The sequence below is a fragment of the Carassius auratus genome, chromosome 23 (genome assembly GCF_003368295.1).
Source record: "Carassius auratus strain Wakin chromosome 23, ASM336829v1, whole genome shotgun sequence".
Lineage (NCBI taxonomy): Eukaryota > Metazoa > Chordata > Actinopteri > Cypriniformes > Cyprinidae > Carassius > Carassius auratus.
This window is the reverse complement of record NC_039265.1, coordinates 11,270,361-11,292,550: the sequence shown is the minus strand read 5'-3', so window position 1 is coordinate 11,292,550 and position 22,190 is coordinate 11,270,361. Positions and strand designations below refer to the sequence as shown.

The window sequence follows — 22,190 nt, the reverse complement described above, 5'->3', positions numbered from 1 at the left end:
TGGTTAAACTGGTATTTTATTTGATCAAACCTGAATATTAATAAAATAAGGCACAACAATGAATAATATTAAAATATCATGGCGATATAAACAAGTACTCTGATACAATCCAGAATCATATTAATACATATTTCCACCAATATTATTCATATAACTTGATATTGTTTGCAAGGCACGTTCTAACTCCTATGATTTTTCTGTCTCTTGAATAAAAAAACCCCCCACGATATATATTATATGCCAAAATACTGTACTTGCAGATTTGTTGCTTTTGTAAAACCATAAACATATATGACCTTCTTCCAAAAAAGTGCAAAAACTTTCAGGCTCTTTATACTGAAAGATCGATTGGTGGTGGACAGTAACGGAGTAGCTTTACTTCGTTACTGTACTACATTTTTCAAGTATCTATACTCTACTGGAGTAGTTTTATTTTGAGTAACTTACTTTTACTTCACTACATTCCAAAGCATAAGATCGTACTTTTAACTTCACTACATTACAAATTAGAATGATCCGATTGCAGCTGTTCTGAGTCGACCACTCACTGATTCAAATGAACCGTTTAGTGCGAGTCTCCAGAAGTAAGAACCGGGAGATCTTGTGAGCGCGCGTGCGTCTGATGTTGCTAAAAGTAAGTTAGTAATGTCGAAATTTAGGATTAATTATTGTAACTGAAAATCATATTTAGGTCAAAATTGTCAGTTGTTTGGGAACTAAATCCGCTGTAAAGATTGATCTGTTTAAGCCCACTGAAATGCTCGAGTGCAGACGATGCAGACACATCAATCAGCGTCTCTGTATTTTAGGTTAAAAAATAAAATAAAATAACCTTAAACTAACACAGATTAAATAAAATAACTCATGCATGTCCAAATTCCCCGCTGCCGTAATATTAACAGTTTTATTAAAATGCTTCCATCACGTCTGTTTTTATATTTATCAACAGTAACGTTAACATTTTTGGATTAACTAGACGAGTAACGTTAGACAGACATGAATGTTTATTCATAACCGTACTGAAAATAAGAAAATATTGTAGCTGATGCTAAATGTCTAGCTAAACTTGCTGGTGCTAACTTGAGGTAATTTTTATAAATAATGTCCAAATATTTTTATTCAACCACCTATATATCTATATAGATAGATAGATAGATAGATAGATAGATAGATAGATAGATAGATAGATAGATAGATTACATCTGGGGAGAAAAGAAAGGATGTGATGTTCAGAACATGGTAACTACAGTAATTATCAAAGAGGGGAAGAGATGCAACCCGTTTGGCCAGGGGTGTTTTTACACCCCAGACAAGATTCGAGAAGGAAAAAATCATTATGAAAATATAATTATATTTTCCTTCAAATGTTCTTCCTAACTTCAGGCCTTATTATCATTTCATACATAACTGATGTTCTGTAAAACCACAAACTTTAAAATACTTTGTTCTTACTGGTGAAGATCAGATGAAATAGATTATATTTTAAAGGATATTAAAATAGAAACCATTATTTTATATTTTTTATTTTGATAATTTAGAATTATTACTGAAATACAACCTTTTTTTTGTTTTAAACAGTTCATTGAACAATAATAAATGAAGTACCTGAAGCTGACAATGAAGTAAATGTATAATAATTAGCAAAGATGATTAATTTAGCGCTGTAAACGCGCGTGTGAGGGGCGGAGACGCGCCGCGGAGCGTCAGACGCGCATTAGGACCAAACACAGCAGAATGGAAACTTCACTCCTCTTATTATTTCTCTTTTACTATAGCGATTTATTTTTAGATACGTGATCTGAGTCTTTCATAGAGTTTTAGAGTTATTAGAGTTATTAGAGAAATAGAGTTATTTTTTACATTCTTTGGTCGAAGTTTTCAGATCGGCAATTCGGAGCCTGTTCGCGACTCGGTTGATTCAGATCGGGACTTCGGAGCCTGTTCGCGACTTGGTTGATTCAGATCGGGACTTCGGAGCCTGTTCGCGACTCGGTTGATTCAGACCGGCACTTCGGAGCCTGTTCGCGACTCGGTTAATTCAGATCGGCACTTCGGAGCCTGTTCGCGACTCGGTTGATTCAGATCGGCACTTCGGAGCCTGTTCGCGACTCGGTTGATTCAGATCGGCACTTCGAAGCCTTATGGCGACTCGGTTGATTCAGATTGGCACTTCGGAGCCTGTTCGCGACTCGGTTGATTCAAATCGGCACTTCGGATCCTGTTCGCGACTCGGTTGATAATAACAATAATTTTAACTTTTTATTCATCAAAGAATCCTGAAAAAAGTATCACAGATTCCAAAATAATATTTATCAGCAAAACTGTTGATAATTCTAATAATAAAAGTTAAATTAAATTATACATCGAAGAATCCTGAAAAAAGTATTGCAGATTCCAAAATATTATTTGGTAGCACAACTATTAATAGTTCTAATAATAAATCATCATATTTTCATGATTTCTAAAGATCATGTCACACTGAAGACTGGAGGAATGATGCTGATATTTTATATATTTTATTTTGATAATTTAGAATTATTACAGAAATACAACCTTTTTTTGTTTCAAACAGTTTATTGAACAATAATAAATGAAGTAGCTGAAGCTGACAATGAAGTAAATGTATAATAATTAGCAAAGATGATTAATTTAGTGCTGTAAACGCGCGTGTGAGGGGTGGAGACACGCAGCAGTGCGTCAGAAACTTCACTCCTCTTATTATTTCTCTTTTACTATAGCGATTTATTTTTAGATACGTGATCTGAGTCTTTCATAGAGTTGTAGAGCTGTTAGACTTATTAGAGAAATAGAGTTATTTTTTACATTCTTTGGTCGAAGTTTTCAGATCGGCAATTCGGAGCCTGTTCGCGACTCGGTTGATTCAGATCGGGATTTCGGAGCCTGTTCGCGACTCGGTTGATTCAGATCGGCACCTCGGAGCCTGTTCGCGACTCGGTTGATTCAGATCGGCACTTCGGAGCCTGTTCGCGACTCGGTTGATTCAGATCGGCAATTCGAAGCCTTATGGCGACTCGGTTGATTCTGATCGGCACTTCGGAGCCTGTTCGCAACTTGGTTGATTCAGATCGGCACTTCGGAGCCTGTTCGCGACTCGGTTGATTCAGATCGGCACTTCGGAGCCTGTTCGCGACTCGGTTGATTCAGATCGGCATTTCGGAGCATGTTTGAGATTTTTTTTAATTCAGATCTGGAAATCGAAGCAGGAAGTGTTTGGCAAACAGTTAATTGGTGATAAATGAATATTTGGACTTGAGGCTTTTTTTTACATGTCGATTCAGCATGTACATGGACCCACACACAAAGGTGGACACAATCATCAGTAGGGCTCTAAACTTTTCATCCAATGTTATTAAGGACGTAGTGTCACGGATCGCAAGAGGTCAAGACTCAGGTGCAGGCAGATGGGAAGACTTTATTTAATATGTCACCAAAATAAACAAAAACACAACTGAAATCAGATGAGCGTTCAAAGTTATGAGACATAGATATTGAACTGTATGTGTATCGGTATACATAAATCATATAAAATATAATACTTTATTTAAATATATGTGCTCATTTTACACACACACACACACACACACACACACATATATATATATATATATATATATATATATATATATATATATATATATATATATAATTATTATTAATAATACATTGAATTGAACGTGAAATGTTGAAGTATTACGACTGAAATCGAATTTGTTTTATTTACAGCTTCAAAAATAATTTTGTACTTAGTATATTTGTGTAAAATACTGCAATGAAACAGCTTCATAAATAAACAATACGAATAAATAAATCCTATACAATGAACGTGTTGAGCATTGTAGTGGTAAAAGTGCTATACCCTTTTAAAGTTATGATAATGTTTTTGATAAAGGTAGAAAATCTTCATAGACTGAAAGTACTTTCAATGTGAAGGATTCATACTAATATTCTTTATTTCTATTTTCAAAACAGTAATGTAACGTGAGAACAAAATAACTGATTTGAGATTATTATCGAATGTCACAGCGCTCATCGATTATAAATGACTCAGAGCCAGTCAAATCACAGAACAGAACAGAATCCCGAAGCGTCAGTTTTGTTGAAAGAGTGAGGAACTGGAAGGAGCGATAAACATTGAATATTTGACGAATATTTTAGCATAGAAAATGTTTAACGGCCGACAGTAATCCTGTAATCCTATTCTGTGATGCATGCAAACTACTCTTTTTTTCTCAAATATGGTCATTTTGCAAATCCTGACTCACTACGAAACGCACATTCGACATTAATTACACGAATAAAAGTGCATGTGCATATTTTAAAACATAATTTGCAAATAGTCGCGACAGAAACGATATCGCTATTATATCGCCCACGTGACTGTGATCGAAAGCTACTGTTTCTATGGCAACAGTGGAACGGCAAAGACTCGTAACTTTTATGACGTCACTAACAGAATCTCTTCACTTTGATGGTTTTCTGAGCAGAAACGCGAGTCTGAGTGAAAGTCTACCAAAACAGATCGTTCAAACACTGTCCATGCAGAAAGAGTCTATAGTCGGCGTGTTTATAATTACAGTTTATAGGTTCAGTCTGTACTCACAGTGTGTTTCAAATACAATTTGACAACTCTACATCTGACATTAACAGATAACGTTTGAACTGACAGTATCAGATCCAAAACACCAGATACCATGTCTTCAGAACTGAGAGAAGTGCTTGTGGAGGTTTATGTCAATGGCGTCTTCTACTGCACTGATAGTTTCTGGGCATCAGATGACAAAGATGTGGAGTCAGAGATCACCAGTGCCATCTATGACCATTTCAGTTGCTATAAACGAGAAAACATACATGTGCAGCTGGAAGAAGTCTCCTGTGAGGAGAAAGATGTGCAGCTGGAAGCTGACATCAACGATGCTATCTCAGAGTCTGTATTGCTGGTGTTTGAAGAACTGACCGATCCACTGGGGCCTTCCACAAAAGTGGAGGGAAGCATCAGTGAGACTGATCAGGAAGGCATGGATGTTTCTCCTGAAACTTCTGAGGAGAACATCCCAACAGGTAAATGTCAACAGAGCAGTTGAAATGCAACATTGCAATGAGGTCCAAATAAGAATGTCAGACGAAATGTGCACTTGTATTTTATATAGAGCAAAATTTCACTGGCTATAAAAAGGTCCATTGTGCACACAGAAGATGTTATGGTTAAATATGTTTTCGTTACAGCAGGGCGAAAACAACATAAAATAGCTTATTATTAAATCAGTACTGCTCAAGAACACTTTCTGCTGCATGTCTTTGTTGTAAATGGGAAATTCCAGTGATCAACTGGAAAAATGAGCTAAACCTGCATTGGAAATGTTGATTTTGGCGAGCAACAATAACTGTGACCGCATGTTAATTATTCATGTTTTAATCAATGGTTAGAAGTGTTTCTAATAGCATATTGCTCTTCTATTACAGAATTTGCCAAAGTGAGAAAGACAATGAGTGAGTTTTTCCGAACTGGGATCTCATCACAGTCTAAGACTGATCCGGCTGTTTCCGAGTCGCTGTGTGAGGAGGCAGGAAGCAGCAGTGAGATCGGTCAGGGAGACATGGATGCTTCATCTGAAGTCTCTGAGGAGGACATCCCAATAGGTAAATATCTGCAAAGACATTGAAATGCAAAATTATATTGAGTTGTAAAAAAAAATAATAATAATAACAATAAATTGTTGGACTAAAGGTGCTGTCACAACAAAAATGGTTCATTGTAAGCCCAGCTCACACAAATTACATTCCACACACAGATTGTCTACATGTGCAGTGGTTAAAAAACCCCACTGCATTTGTTTGGTACAAACGCGTGTTGAACCTGTTTCAAAACAAGCAGCTTTCTATTGGATATTTTTTTTGGCTCACCCAATTTTGCCGAGCAACAGTAAATGGGACCACACTTTATCAATGATTAATCTGTGGTTAGTGATGTTTCCAATAATTTTTTATTTTACAGACTTTGCCAAAGTGAGGAGGACCATTAGTGAGTTCTTCCGGACTGGGAACTCAGCAAAGCCCAAAACTGATCTGGCTGTTTCCGAGGTCCTGTGTAAAGGTGTAGGAAGCAGCAGTGAGATCGGTCAGGGTGGCATGGTTGCTTCTTTTGATATCTGTCACGAGGACATCGCAATAGGTAAATATCAACAGAGTACATGTACGTGCTGAACCCTTTCAAACATTTCAAACCAAGCAGCTTTCTATTAGAGATGTCTCTAATAACATATTGTTTTCTTTAATTTTTTAGAATATGCCAAAGTGAGGAAGACAATTAGTGCGTTCTTCCAAAAGCGTTTTGAGATCTCAGAACAGCCAGATCCAGATGTTTCAGAGTCACTTTGTGTCCCAGATGCAAGTGTTCTTGGACCAAAATCTGAACCTTTGTCCTCAACATCTGAGCTTATGGAACCTGGACTGGATCCTGAGGAATGGTCTATCCTGAACAGTTCTGGACCGGAACCTGCATCCCCAGAATGTTTGGTGGTTGACATCAGTGATGCCACCTCAGAGCCGAGGAGCCAAATGATGGTGTCTGAAGACCTGACCGATCCAGAAGGGCCTTCAGCGGAAGTGTTAGGGAGCAGCAGTGGGAACGATCAGGGAGACACTGCTGTTTCTCCTGAAACCCCTGAGGAGGACATCCCAACAGGTGAATGTGAACAGAGCATTTGAGTTTGAGTTTAAGTCAGACAAAGGATTAATGTATAAATTGTGGTTAAGTATGTTTCTAATAACAGATTGTCTTCTTCTTTTTCAGAATATGTCAAAGTGAGGAAGATCAATAAAATGAGTATGTTCTTCAAAAAGCTTTTTGGGATCTCAGCACAGCCTCAGAAGGATCCAGCTGTTCCAGAGCCTCCGTGTATCCCAGAAGCAAGCGCTCCCGAGCAAGAACCTCTTGTGACAGAGCTTTCAGTCTTAGAGAATTATATTCCTCAAAATATTTCTCAGCTTAAAAAACGTTTGGAGGAACATACACCATCTGAGACACCTGTCACTGAGGTCTGGCCCAACATCTTCTTGGGAAATGAGTAAGTCTGGAACTCTTAAAGACTAATATAAACCATGTGATAAAGCAATAAAGTAACGCAGGAGCATGGAAGCAAACACAACTGTATTTCTACCTCTTTACTGAAAGACTAATCTAGATTGTTGTGTTCTTGTGCAGAGAGACCGCAAGAGACCGAACCAAACTCAAAGAGATGGGTATTACCCACATCTTAAACGCAGCAGCAGTGAAGAAGAAGTTGAGGGTCTTGATGGGAATGCCAAAAGCGAAAGACCTGAATGGAAAGATTAATACAGGGAAGAAATATTACAGAGGCATGAACATAAAATATCGTGGCTTGCCTACAACACACAGAGATGGCTTGAACATGGGCAGGTACTTTTTACCAGCTGCCAAATTCATCCACAAGGCCCTGAGGAACCCAGACAGTAAGATCTTTTATCAGGTGTTCTGCAGTGACCAATTTTTAGGGAAGACATTTTTTTAGACTGTTTCTGTTTTTATTTCCACAGATAAGGTGTTCATTCACTGCAGTGATGGTGTCAGCCACTCACCTACACTTTTGCTGGCGTATCTGGTGATCCATCATGACATGATGGTGGAGGAAGCCATCGATCAGGTTATAAAGGTGCGACACATCAAGCCCTCCATGAGCTTCCTGACGCAGCTGATGTCCCTCAATGCTGAACTTGTGGAGCAGCGAAAACAACCAGGCAGCAAAGTGCTACTAAAAACATAGCACAGACTATTTAATAATTACTAATACTTAGACTATTTGCACATGAATTTGAATACAACTTTGTGAATAATTGTTTTTGGTGTTCCTGAGTTCTACTTTGGTATGTGTTTAATTTCGAATTTCATTTAGAAGCAGTACCCAGGATGTTTGTTTATTCTTAGTATTTACAGTTAAAATACAACATGACTAGCCATTAGTACGCATTTCTGTTCAGTATAAATATATTTACAAAAAAAAAAAAAAAAAGTGAGAATATATTGTAGATTATCACCTGAGGCTGTTTTTATGACTACTTTAATAAAAGTTTGATTCATTTAGAAAAAAAATGGTTAAACTGGTATTTTATTTGATCAAACCTGAATATTAATAAAATAAGGCACAACAATGAATAATATTAAAATATCATGGCGATATAAACAAGTACTCTGATACAATCCAAAATCATATTAATACATATTTCCACCAATATTATTCATATAACTTGATATTGTTTGCAAGGCACGTTCTAACTCCTATGATTTTTCTGTCTCTTGAATAAACCCCCCCCCCCCCCACGATATACATTATATGCCAAAATACTGTACTTGCAGATTTGTTGCTTTTGTAAAACCATAAACATATATGACCTTCTTCCAAAAAAGTGCAAAAACTTTCAGGCTCTTTATACTGAAAGATCGATTGGTGGTGGACAGTAACGGAGTAGCTTTACTTCGTTACTGTACTACATTTTTCAAGTATCTATACTCTACTGGAGTAGTTTTATTTTGAGTAACTTACTTTTACTTCACTACATTCCAAAGCATAAGATCGTACTTTTAACTTCACTACATTACAAATTAGAATGATCCGATTGCAGCTGTTCTGAGTCGACCACTCACTGATTCAAATGAACCGTTTAGTGCGAGTCTCCAGAAGTAAGAACCGGGAGATCTTGTGAGCGCGCGTGCGTCTGATGTTGCTAAAAGTAAGTTAGTAATGTCGAAATTTAGGATTAATTATTGTAACTGAAAATCATATTTAGGTCAAAATTGTCAGTTGTTTGGGAACTAAATCCGCTGTAAAGATTGATCTGTTTAAGCCCACTGAAATGCTCGAGTGCAGACGATGCAGACACATCAATCAGCGTCTCTGTATTTTAGGTTAAAAAATAAAATAAAATAACCTTAAACTAACACAGATTAAATAAAATAACTCATGCATGTCCAAATTCCCCGCTGCCGTAATATTAACAGTTTTATTAAAATGCTTCCATCACGTCTGTTTTTATATTTATCAACAGTAACGTTAAAATTTTTGGATTAACTAGACGAGTAACGTTAGACAGACATGAATGTTTATTCATAACCGTACTGAAAATAAGAAAATATTGTAGCTGATGCTAAATGTCTAGCTAAGCTTGCTGGTGCTAACTTGAGGTAATTTTTATAAATAATGTCCAAATATTTTTATTCAACCACCTATATATCTATCTATCTATATATATATATATATGTATATATATATATAGATAGATAGATAGATAGATAGATAGATAGATAGATAGATATATAGATAGATAGATAGATTACATCTGGGGAGAAAATAAAGGATGTGATGTTCAGAACATGGTAACTACAGTAATTATCAAAGAGGGGAAGAGATGCAACCCGTTTGGCCAGGGGTGTTTTTACACCCCAGACAAGATTCGAGAAGGAAAAAATCATTATGAAAATATAATTATATTTTCCATAAAATGTTCTTCCTAACTTCAGGCCTTATTATCATTTCATACATAACTGATGTTCTGTAAAACCACAAACTTTAAAATACTTTGTTCTTACTGGTGAAGATCAGATGAAATAGATTATATTTTAAAGGATATTAAAATAGAAACCATTATTTTATATTTTTTATTTTGATAATTTAGAATTATTACTGAAATACAACCTTTTTTTTGTTTTAAACAGTTCATTGAACAATAATAAATGAAGTACCTGAAGCTGACAATGAAGTAAATGTATAATAATTAGCAAAGATGATTAATTTAGCGCTGTAAACGCGCGTGTGAGGGGCGGAGACGCACCGCGGAGCGTCAGACGCGCATTAGGACCAAACACAGCAGAATGGAAACTTCACTCCTCTTATTATTTCTCTTTTACTATAGCGATTTATTTTTAGATACGTGATCTGAGTCTTTCATAGAGTTGTAGAGTTATTAGAGAAATAGAGTTATTTTTTACATTCTTTGGTCGAAGTTTTCAGATCGGCAATTCGGAGCCTGTTCGCGACTCGGTTGATTCAGATCGGGACTTCGGAGCCTGTTCGCGACTTGGTTGATTCAGATCGGGACTTCGGAGCCTGTTCGCGACTCGGTTTTTCAGACCGGCACTTCGGAGCCTGTTCGCGACTCGGTTAATTCAGATCGGCACTTCGGAGCCTGTTCGCGACTCGGTTGATTCAGATCGGCACTTCGGAGCCTTTTCGCGACTCGGTTGATTCAAATCGGCACTTCGGATCCTGTTCGCGACTCGGTTGATAATAACAATAATTTAAACTTTTTATTCATCAAAGAATCCTGAAAAAAGTATCACAGATTCCAAAATAATATTTATCAGCAAAACTGTTGATAATTCTAATAATAAAAGTTAAATTAAATTATACATTGAAAAATCCTGAAAAAAGTATTGCAGATTCCAAAATATTATTTGGTAGCACAACTATTAATAGTTCTAATAATAAATCATCATATTTTCATGATTTCTAAAGATCATGTCACACTGAAGACTGGAGGAATGATGCTGATATTTTCTATATTTTATTTTGATAATTTAGAATTATTACTGAAATACAACCTTTCTTTGTTTCAAACAGTTTATTGAACAATAATAAATGAAGTACCTGAAGCTGACAATGAAGTAAACGTATAATAATTAGCAAAGATGATTAATTTAGTGCTGTAAACGCGCGTGTGAGGGGTGGAGACAAGCAGCAGTGCGTCAGAAACTTCACTCCTCTTATTATTTCTCTTTTACTATAGCGATTTATTTTTAGATACGTGATCTGAGTCTTTCATAGAGTTGTAGAGCTGTTAGAGTTATTAGAGAAATAGAGTTATTTTTTACATTCTTTGGTCGAAGTTTTCAGATCGGCAATTCGGAGCCTGTTCGCGACTCGGTTGATTCAGATCGGGATTTCGGAGCCTGTTCGCGACTCGGTTGATTCAGATCGGCACTTCGGAGCCTGTTCGCGACTCGGTTGATTCAGATCGGCACTTCGGAGCCTGTTCGCGACTCGGTTGATTCAGATCGGCAATTCGAAGCCTTATGGCGACTCGGTTGATTCAGATCGGCACTTCGGAGCCTGTTCGCGACTCGGTTGATTCAGATCGGCATTTCGGAGTATGTTTGAGATTTTTTTAAATTCAGATCTGGAAATCGAAGCAGGAAGTGTTTGGCAAACAGTTAATTGGTGATAAATGAATATTTGGACTTGAGGCTTTTTTTTTACATGTCGATTCAGCATGTACATGGACCCACACACAAAGGTGGACACAATCATCAGTAGGGCTCTAAACTTTTCATCCAATGTTATTAAGGACGTAGTGTCACGGATCGCAAGAGGTCAAGACTCAGGTGCAGGCAGATGGGAAGACTTTATTTATATGTCACCAAAATAAACAAAAACACAACTGAAATCAGATGAGCGTTCAAAGTTACGAGACATAGATATTGAACTGTATGTGTATCGGTATACATAAATCATATAAAATATAATACTTTATTTAAATATATGTGCTCATTTTACACACACACACACACATATATATATATATGTAACGTGAGAACAAAATAACTGATTTGAGATTATTATGGAATATTCCATAATAATCTCAAATCAGTTATTTTGTTCTCACGTTACATATATATATATGTGTGTGTGTGTGTGTAAAATGAGCACATATGTCACAGCGCTCATCGATTATAAATGACTCAGAGCCAGTCAAATCACAGAACAGAACAGAATCCCGAAGCGTCAGTTTTGTTGAAAGAGTGAGGAACTGGAAGGAGCGATAAACATTGAATATTTGACGAATATTTTAGCATAGAAAATGTTTAACGGCCGACAGTAATCCTGTAATCCTATTCTGTGATGCATGCAAACTACTCTTTTTTTCTCAAATATGGTCATTTTGCAAATCCTGACTCACTACGAAACGCACATTCGACATTAATTACACGAATAAAAGTGCATGTGCATATTTTAAAACATAATTTGCAAATAGTCGCGACAGAAACGATATTGCTATTATATCGCCCACGTGACTGTGATCGAAAGCTACTGTTTCTATGGCAACAGTGGAACGGCAAAGACTCGTAACTTTTATGACGTCACTAACAGAATCTCTTCACTTTGATGGTTTTCTGAGCAGAAACGCGAGTCTGAGTGAAAGTCTACCAAAACAGATCGTTCAAACACTGTCCATGCAGAAAGAGTCTATAGTCGGCGTGTTTATAATTACAGTTTATAGGTTCAGTCTGTACTCACAGTGTGTTTCAAATACAATTTGACAACTCTACATCTGACATTAACAGATAACGTTTGAACTGACAGTATCAGATCCAAAACACCAGATACCATGTCTTCAGAACTGAGAGAAGTGCTTGTGGAGGTTTATGTCAATGGCGTCTTCTACTGCACTGATAGTTTCTGGGCATCAGATGACAAAGATGTGGAGTCAGAGATCACCAGTGCCATCTATGACCATTTCAGTTGCTATAAACGAGAAAACATACATGTGCAGCTGGAAGAAGTCTCCTGTGAGGAGAAAGATGTGCAGCTGGAAGCTGACATCAACGATGCCATCTCAGAGTCTGTATTGCTGGTGTTTGAAGAACTGACCGATCCACTGGGGCCTTCCACAAAAGTGGAGGGAAGCATCAGTGAGACTGATCAGGAAGGCATGGATGTTTCTCCTGAAACTTCTGAGGAGAACATCCCAACAGGTAAATGTCAACAGAGCAGTTGAAATGCAACATTGCAATGAGGTCCAAATAAGAATGTCAGACGAAATGTGCACTTGTATTTTATATAGAGCAAAATTTCACTGGCAATAAAAAGGTCCATTGTGCACACAGAAGATGTTATGGTTAAATATGTTTTCGTTACAGCAGGGCGAAAACAACATAAAATAGCTTATTATTAAATCAGTACTGCTCAAGAACACTTTCTGCTGCATGTCTTTGTTGTAAATGGGAAATTCCAGTGATCAACTGGAAAAATGAGCTAAACCTGCATTGGAAATGTTGATTTTGGCGAGCAACAATAACTGTGACCGCATGTTAATTATTCATGTTTTAATCAATGGTTAGAAGTGTTTCTAATAGCATATTGCTCTTCTATTACAGAATTTGCCAAAGTGAGAAAGACAATGAGTGAGTTCTTCCGAACTGGGATCTCATCACAGTCTAAGACTGATCCGGCTGTTTCCGAGTCGCTGTGTGAGGAGGCAGGAAGCAGCAGTGAGATCGGTCAGGGAGACATGGATGCTTCATCTGAAGTCTCTGAGGAGGACATCCCAATAGGTAAATATCTGCAAAGACATTGAAATGCAAAATTATATTGAGTTGTAAAAAAAAATAATAATAATAACAATAAATTGTTGGACTAAAGGTGCTGTCACAACAAAAATGGTTCATTGTAAGCACAGCTCACACAAATTACATTCCACACACAGATTGTCTACATGTGCAGTGGATAAAAAACCCCACTGCATTTGTTTGGTACAAACGCGTGTTGAACCTGTTTCAAAACAAGCAGCTTTCTATTGGATATTTTTTTTGGCTCACCCAATTTTGCCGAGCAACAGTAAATGGGACCACACTTTATCAATGATTAATCTGTGGTTAGTGATGTTTCCAATAATTTTTTATTTTACAGACTTTGCCAAAGTGAGGAGGACCATTAGTGAGTTCTTCCGGACTGGGAACTCAGCAAAGCCCAAAACTGATCTGGCTGTTTCCGAGGTCCTGTGTAAAGGTGTAGGAAGCAGCAGTGAGATCGGTCAGGGTGGCATGGTTGCTTCTTTTGATATCTGTCACGAGGACATCGCAATAGGTAAATATCAACAGAGTACATGTACGTGCTGAACCCTTTCAAACATTTCAAACCAAGCAGCTTTCTATTAGAGATGTCTCTAATAACATATTGTTTTCTTTAATTTTTTAGAATATGCCAAAGTGAGGAAGACAATTAGTGCGTTCTTCCAAAAGCGTTTTGAGATCTCAGAACAGCCAGATCCAGATGTTTCAGAGTCACTTTGTGTCCCAGATGCAAGTGTTCTTGGACCAAAATCTGAACCTTTGTCCTCAACATCTGAGCTTATGGAACCTGGACTGGATCCTGAGGAATGGTCTATCCTGAACAGTTCTGGACCGGAACCTGCATCCCCAGAATGTTTGGTGGTTGACATCAGTGATGCCACCTCAGAGCCGAGGAGCCAAATGATGGTGTCTGAAGACCTGACCGATCCAGAAGGGCCTTCAGCGGAAGTGTTAGGGAGCAGCAGTGGGAACGATCAGGGAGACACTGCTGTTTCTCCTGAAACCCCTGAGGAGGACATCCCAACAGGTGAATGTGGACAGAGCATTTGAGTTTCAACATTACAATGGCATGCAAACAGAATGTCCTTCAAGTCAGACAAAAGATAAATGTTTAATTTGTTGTTAAATATGTTTCTAATAACAGATTGTCTTCTTCTTTTTCAGAATATGTCAAAGTGAGGAAGATCAATAAAATGAGTATGTTCTTCAAAAAGCTTTTTGGGATCTCAGCACAGCCTCAGAAGGATCCAGCTGTTCCAGAGCCTCCGTGTATCCCAGAAGCAAGCGTTCCCGAGCAAGAACCTCTTGTGACAGAGCTTTCAGTCTTAGAGAATTATATTCCTCAAAATATTTCTCAGCTGAAAAAACTTTTGGAGGAACATACACCATCTGAGACACCTGTCACTGAGGTCTGGCCCAACATCTTCTTGGGAAATGAGTAAGTCTGGAACTCTTAAAGACTAATATAAACCATGTGATAAACCAATAATGTAACGCAGGAGCATGGAAGTAAACACAACTGTATTTTTACCCCTTTACTGAAAGACTAATCTAGATTGTTGTGTTCTTGTGCAGAGAGACTGCAAGAGACCGAACCAAACTCAAAGAGATGGGTATTACCCACATCTTAAACGCAGCAGCAGTGAAGAAGAAGCTGAGGGTCTTGATGGGAATGCCAAAAGTGAAAGACATGAATGGAAAGATTAATACAGGGAAGAAATATTACAGAGGCATGAACATAAAATATCGTGGCTTGCCTACAACACACAGAGATGGCTTGAACATGGGCAGGTACTTTTTACCAGCTGCCAAATTCATTCACAAGGCCCTGAGGAACCCAGACAGTAAGATCTTTTATCAAGTGTTCTGCAGTGACCAATTTTTAAGGAACACGTTTTATTTTATTTTTTTTGACTGTTTCTGTTTTTATTTCCACAGATAAGGTGTTCATTCACTGCAGTGATGGTGTCAGCCACTCACCTACACTTTTGCTGGCGTATCTGGTGATCCATCATGACATGATGGTGGAGGAAGCCATCGATCAGGTTATAAAGGTGCGACACATCAAGCCCTCCATGAGCTTCCTGACGCAGCTGATGTCCCTCAATGCTGAACTTGTGGAGCAGCGAAAACAACCAGGCAGCAAAGTGCTACTAAAAACATAGCACAGACTATTTAATAATTACTAATACTTAAACTATTTGCACATGAATTTGAATAAAATTTTGTGAATAATTGTTTTTGGTGCTCCTGATTTCTACTTTGGTATGTGTTTAATTTAGAATTGCATTTAGAAGCAGTACCCAGGATGTTTGTTTATTCTTAGTATTAACAATTTATTAAAACACAATACCCATTATATGCCAAAATACTGTACTTGCAGATTTGTTGCTTTTGTAAAACCATAAACATATATGGCCTCCTTCCAAAAAAGTGCAAAAACTTTCTGGCTATTTATATTGAAAGATCGATTCAAATAGAACTATATGTGTATCTGTATGCACATACATATATTAGATTTTTTTTCTGCTTGGTAATATAATCACAAAATTGTATGAACCTTTTATCATAAAATATATTTGGCATATTTTCTATCAAATTATTAGTATTGTTGGTATTCTTTTTCTTCAGCGTTGGTTGCAAACCTCAAAGCTACGTAACCTCGTATGCATTGCTGACGTCATGACGCTACTTCCGCATTACCGGTAAAGCACTATTCTCAAGGAAACGAAAGCGTTCTATCTGATTGATTTGAATAGTCTTGTTTTCCTCCTTGTCTGTCGCTAATCAAATATGTCTAAGCCAAAATTAATAGTCTTCGACCTAGGTAAGTTTTCACGCTTTTTAAGGTTGTACTTTAGAATAGCGGTATGGATTTATAAACCTGAAACCTGAAGAATGGGAACATAAAAAAAACTCTTCCTCATATAGTTTCATGCTGTACAAACCACAGAATATGCTTAGTGACGTTGATTTCTGATACTGCAATAATAATAACTGTAGTAACTATGCAAAATATATTTTGCGTATGTGAGTAATATATAATGTATAGTTAATCTGTTCGTTTATGTTCCCCCACCCACACTATTTCATAAAAAAGGAAGAATTGCACTTAATTGCAACCGGTTTGAAGTCATTTCCTTTTGTGAACTAATGTGACTTCTCATCACAGAATGAGGCAGAAATTATATTATTTCATAGTATTCATTTATGGTATTCACTAACTGACTGTTGAACACCTTTGACATAAATGTAAAGATTGTAAAGGCTGTGATTGGTTATTAAGCTGTCTTCTCCAGTGGTAGAAGCATTGATATCTCCCAATAACAAAACCATCTCTGGTTACTGGATTATTTATGTGTCATGTTAATATACGTTTATTTATGTTTAAATATAATGATTATCGCACACACTGATATATAGTGACACCCCTAAAATAACACAATAACAGTATACTGGTGTATATAGTGACACCTTTTATATATAGAAATTACTATTATATATATTTTTTTTCTGTCTTGGATTTAAACAGATTACACCCTGTGGCCGTTCTGGGTCGACACCCATGTTGATCCACCTTTTCACATTGATGACAGGTTTGCTTCATCAGCTATAGCATTAATTCATTGTTTGTTCTCAATTAACATACTTCAGAGTTGTTTATCCTGAAGTTTTTGCTTTTCTGCTGGCACACGCTGACTTGTCTCCTGTTTCTCCAGCGGCATGGTGCGGGATTCAAGATTTGCCAAGGTTCCCATTTATCATGATACTGAAAAGATTTTGAGCTCACTGCATAGTCAGGGGTTCAAGATAGGCATTGCATCACGGTAAAATTGCAAATGATTGAATGAACACACACACACACACACACACACACACAAATCGCTTATATATATATATATATATCTCTCTCAAAGCTGTAATCTTTTTCTGTTTCTCATAGAACCAGTGAGACGGAGGGAGCCAATCAGCTGCTGTCACTCTATAAACTTGACCAATACATTTCCTTCAAGGAGATCTATCCCGGTTCAAAGGTCACTCACTTTAAAAGGTACAGAAAGGACTTTTGAATTTGACTGGTAATCAGTAAAGTTTAGTGACATGTGGCCAAGTATAGTGACCCATTTTTGGAATTTGTGCTCTGCATTTAACCCATCCAAGTGCACACATACACAGTGAACACACTCCCGCAGTTTTTGCACAAGATTTAAACAAAATAAATTATATTCTTAATTCTACAAGGACACTTTAAGAGTTAAGTTGATCAAAAGTGACAGTAAAGACATTAATAATGTTACAGACGATTTGTTTCAAACATTTAATAGAACTTTCTATTCATCAATAAATCCTGAACAAACAATCAGCATAGTTTCCATAAAAATATTAAAGGGTGGGGGGTGAAATGCTCGTTTTCACTCAGTATCCTGTTAATCTTGAGTACCTATAGAGTAGTATTGCATCCTTCATAACTCCAAAAAGTCTTTAGTTTTATTATATTTATAAGAGAAAAACAGTCTGTGCCGATTTTTTTGGAAAAACACGAGCGTCTGGAGGCGTGACGTGTGGGCGGAGCTAAAGAATCACAAGCGCGAGTAGGCTTTTGCGTTGAGAGCATTTGGAAGTTGTGACATTACTGTGAGGAAAAAAAAAACATCATCCAAATCAAACCATGGCTAACAGTCAGATTCAGCCGTTTATTTATGATCCAGAATCAGATCCGGAGGATGAAACTGAACGAGAGCAGAAGCAGCAATGACTACAGCAGGACGTCTCTATGTGGTATGTACAGTGTACAAGAGGTTTACTTGATGTACTTACGCGGCGATAGCTAAGTTAACAACACAGAGATATTTGAAGCAGTTTTACTCACCGCCTGCGGTTCCAACACACGATCGTGACCCTTTTTCTTTGGGATTGCATTATCCTTAATAAATAAACGATGTGCAAATCCGGCATCAAACTGGGCCTTGTTTGTAAAACAAGCATCTTCAAAATGCAGGGAACAAACAAAAACACTTGCACAACTCCGTCGATGCTCTGTAAAAATAAACTCTGTCCACTGGTCCCTTAATGTTTTTTTTTTTGGTAATCTGTGCAGGGTTGTCTTGACCTCGCAACCAAAAACACACTTCTTTTGTGACATTTCGCGACGCTCTCGCTCTTATCAGTGAATGTCTGTGCTCAGCCTCTCAGTGCTGTGCTATACGGGAGCGCACTCTTCCGGCAGAAGTGCCCTTAGCACCCATATAAGGAAATTCCGCTCCATCTAACGTCACACAGAGCCATACTCGAAAAAAACTTTCCGAAACTTGTGACAAACCGGAAGGAGTATTTTTGGAACAGAAATACTTCTTCAAACATACAACTTTGTCCATGTTTAGCATGGGAATCCAACTCTTTAACAGTGTAAAAAACTCAGTATGCATGAAATAGCATTTCACCCCCCCTTTAAGCAGCTAAATTGTTGATAATAATAATAAATGTTTCTTAAGCAGAATATCAGCATGTTAGAATGATTAGAATGATTTAGGGATCATTTGACACTGAAGCTTGGAGTAATGATGAAATAATTCAGCTTCACATAACAGGAATTAATTATAGTTTAACATATATTCAAATAGAAGTCAGTTATTTTAAATTGTAATAATATTCCACAATATCACTGTATTTTTAATCTAATAAATGTAGCCATGGAGAGTATAAAAACCTTTCAAAAACACAATTTAGTGTGTAATTTCACAGTTCTGTTCTAAATCAAAGTGGCATAATAGTGCATGCATCTCTCTTTGCATGTGGCGTCTCGCTCACACATGTGTGTGTCTCCAGTACCTCAGACCGTCTGACTGTTGTTCTGTCTCCAGGCTGAAAGCTGACAGTCGCGTCCAGTTTTCTGACATGATGTTCTTTGATGACGAGGATAGGAACATCTTGGAGGTTGGCAGACTGGGTAAGTCTCTGCTTACTCTCCTCAGCAAACCTTTATAGCTGCTTCAGAGATCTGGAACTGTGTGGTGAAAGTTGGAGATATCCGGTTGAATCAGTTGCTGTTTCCCGCTCTTTTAGGTGTTCACTGTGTGATGGTTCGTAATGCCATCACCTGGGATCTAGTCAAGAAATCACTTGAGGAGTTCAGCAAGAAGCAGTGAAGGCGTCTGGTCCTGTGGAGATGCAGCTGCTGCAAATGAAGAAGAACCCATTTGCTGTGCAAAAAAAACTGAGATGTACTGTATAGAAGACTAGGAGGGTTATGTTTAGTGATTATTTCTGTCTAATCAACCGTTTTTAACTTAACTGACAAAAGCAATTGGTGAATACTTATAATTCTGATTTAACATTTAAATAGTCTATTATTTAGCTCCATTTTAAAACATTAAATGAAGCTTTTTTTTTTCTTTTGGTAATTTGAGATGCAATTTATTTATATTTTATTTTTCAATGTGTGAAATTATAATTTGTTCCTTTATTTAAGTGATACACCTAATCTTCCAAAGAAATGTTCCTTTGCTCCAAAAATGGAACTAAAAAATTGTAAAACAAAAAGGTCAGTATTTTAATTGTTACTATGCGTGACAGATTTTTCAATGGAAAAATAGATTTATATTTATTACATTTAAAAAACACGTGTGTTCCATATTTTTTGGTCTGTATTTAAAATGTAATTTACTCTCTTATTTGTCTCACTAATTTAATGTATTCCTCCGCACACAAATAATATTTTTTATATAAAAGTAAAGATTGTAGTTTTAATTGATAGCTTTAAATATACTGTAGTATATTAAAATAGTTTTGTCATGCTGTACTTGTTTAATTATTTTAATTTTTAGAGTACTGAAATATTTGCCCATTTATACCAAAGTTTGGGGTTAGTAATTTTATTTTATTTTTTAAAAGAAATTAATACTTTTATTCAGCAAGAAATCATTAAATTGATCATACGTGTCAATAAGACATTTCAGATAAATTCAGTTCTTATGATTTTTTAATCAAAGAATCCTCAAGTATTTGAGTATCCTCAAAAAAAAAAAAAAAAAATGTCTGCAGGTTGAAGCAACACCAATATTTATATTTAGTGATATTTAGCCCCTTAAATGCAAATTTTACCAGGGGAACCCCAGCAGGAAAAAAATAAACGTATTTTTACATGTTTTTAATGCAATTTTAACATAATTGAGCTAGTTTTGAGTAGCAATTGGGTGGGTTTTATATCGAATCTTCAGCGAGGATAAATAACTTTTTAAAAAACATTTTTAAATGTAGGCTATTAATCCTCCTAGATTAAAATAATAATAATAAATTAATTAATTAACCATAATGTTCTATATCATTCACTAAAACCATTTTTCAAATAATTTCTTGGGGAAAAAAAAAATATATATATATATATATATATATATATATATATATATATATATATATATATATATATATATATATATATATATATATACACATACATGCTTTCATTTTATTTCAGCTATTATTTCAGAGTAAGATTTCTTATTTGGTTTAAGTATAGTTTAAGTAAACTAAAACTAAATACTACTTAAAAGGTAGCCTAATTAAAAACTGAAAGCACAACAAAATTTGTAAAAATGAAAACAAGATATTACAAAAAACTGGTAGTCAAATGATTAATCGCATCCTAAATAAAAATATTTGTTTACATATGTGTGTACTGTTTATTATATATATATATATATATATATATATATATATATATATATATATATATATATATATATATATATATATAATGTATATATATACACACACACACACTCACATCCAGCATGTTTTGAAAATATTTTTTTTATTATATTTGTATATTTTATAGTACATATAAATATATTTCATCTACAAACAACATTTTCTTATATACCTGCATGTGTATGTATTTATATATAGTACATAATACATGCAGTACACACTCATATTTCATTACTAATCGTTTGACAGCCCTACAAAAAAAAATAATAATAAATAAATAAAATTATTTTAAAAACTAACAGTATATCAGTATACTGATCCTACAAAAGTTTTACTTTTTACGAGCGCCGCTCTTCTGAGGAATTAGCCCATTATAATGCTATCCTCCTCACAGTGGTCTTGAGGTAGTCTGGGAGAAAACAAATGTTAATTAAAGTCCTTCATGAAGGTTTCATTTCTCCAGCGAGCACACAAACAGCCAGAGGACATAATCTCAGAGCAGGTGACAGCAGGATCTCTCATAATCCTCATAACTCATGCTATTATCACAGCTACATTTTCCCGCGTTAAATAAGAGATTGCTAACGGCTACAGGGACCAGGCAGCCATCACGCTCTGCCTTAAGCGCCATAAAATGTGAATTACATATAGCAGACGACGCTGTCTTGAAGGTGTAGTTACTTAAATCTTCTAAAAAAAACATTTTATCTGGTGGTTTGTATGTTTTGCTGAATAATTTAGCGTTAGCGGGCAGCATCTTAAAGGCCTAAAAGCCCGCTGGCCTCCTTTTACTTCTAATGTAATACTATTCCAGGGGTATTCAGGGTATTAATAACGGCTTGCCTTTGCCTTCTAGATCCCGGCTTTCTTCTGAATAAGTGATTCTGTCTCGATGACAACCTGTTTAGATAAAAGCAGAAAGTGCTGCGCACATCACACAGTTCAAGAGACAGACGGAAAGATTGCACTTGATCTGGATCTCTCATCCTGAGGTCTAAAGCCTGTAGCGCGCTTCTACCTCGCTTTCTTCTTCTCGGTCTCGCTGGCGTCTCCCGTAAAAAGCAAAGTGACAGTGCAATAACAGCGCATTCTCCTTCTGAAC

At 36.4% G+C, this 22,190-nt stretch overlaps 2 protein-coding genes across 2 annotated transcripts; both read left to right on the top strand.

Annotated features, from left to right (window-relative positions):
* The first annotated feature begins 5,963 nt into the window (after window positions 1-5,963).
* Window positions 5,964-15,621, top strand: LOC113040874 (uncharacterized). Its single transcript, XM_026199074.1, has 13 exons — window positions 5,964-6,190; window positions 6,302-6,703; window positions 6,812-7,085; window positions 7,223-7,491; window positions 7,576-7,801; window positions 7,893-7,902; window positions 12,385-12,784; window positions 13,187-13,363; window positions 13,719-13,895; window positions 14,007-14,408; window positions 14,546-14,819; window positions 14,957-15,225; window positions 15,320-15,621. Exons 1-13 carry the CDS (start codon window positions 5,965-5,967, stop codon window positions 15,544-15,546), a joined length of 3,333 nt encoding a protein of 1,110 aa, XP_026054859.1. The 5' UTR covers window position 5,964; the 3' UTR covers window positions 15,547-15,621.
* Window positions 15,622-16,068: 447 nt separating this feature from the next.
* Window positions 16,069-20,052, top strand: mdp1 (magnesium dependent phosphatase 1). The gene is made up of 6 exons (XM_026199764.1): window positions 16,069-16,208; window positions 16,914-16,977; window positions 17,101-17,208; window positions 17,325-17,432; window positions 19,243-19,328; window positions 19,445-20,052. The coding sequence occupies exons 1-6, from the start codon at window positions 16,175-16,177 to the stop codon at window positions 19,525-19,527; spliced, it is 483 nt and encodes a 160-aa protein (XP_026055549.1). The 5' UTR covers window positions 16,069-16,174; the 3' UTR covers window positions 19,528-20,052.
* The last annotated feature ends 2,138 nt before the right edge of the window (window positions 20,053-22,190 follow it).

Bases quoted from the DNA above. Each gene is read 5' to 3' on its own strand.
- LOC113040874 (XM_026199074.1), top strand. From the start codon at position 5,965: ATGATTAATCTGTGGTTAGTGATGTTTCCAATAATTTTTTATTTTACA. The intron at 6,704-6,811 runs GTGAATGTGAAC...CTTCTTTTTCAG, and splicing joins TGAGGAGGACATCCCAACAG to AATATGTCAAAGTGAGGAAG. The intron at 7,086-7,222 runs GTAAGTCTGGAA...GTTCTTGTGCAG, and splicing joins AACATCTTCTTGGGAAATGA to AGAGACCGCAAGAGACCGAA.
- mdp1 (XM_026199764.1), top strand. From the start codon at position 16,175: ATGTCTAAGCCAAAATTAATAGTCTTCGACCTAG. The intron at 16,209-16,913 runs GTAAGTTTTCAC...GGATTTAAACAG, and splicing joins ATTAATAGTCTTCGACCTAG to ATTACACCCTGTGGCCGTTC. The intron at 17,209-17,324 runs GTAAAATTGCAA...TGTTTCTCATAG, and splicing joins AAGATAGGCATTGCATCACG to AACCAGTGAGACGGAGGGAG.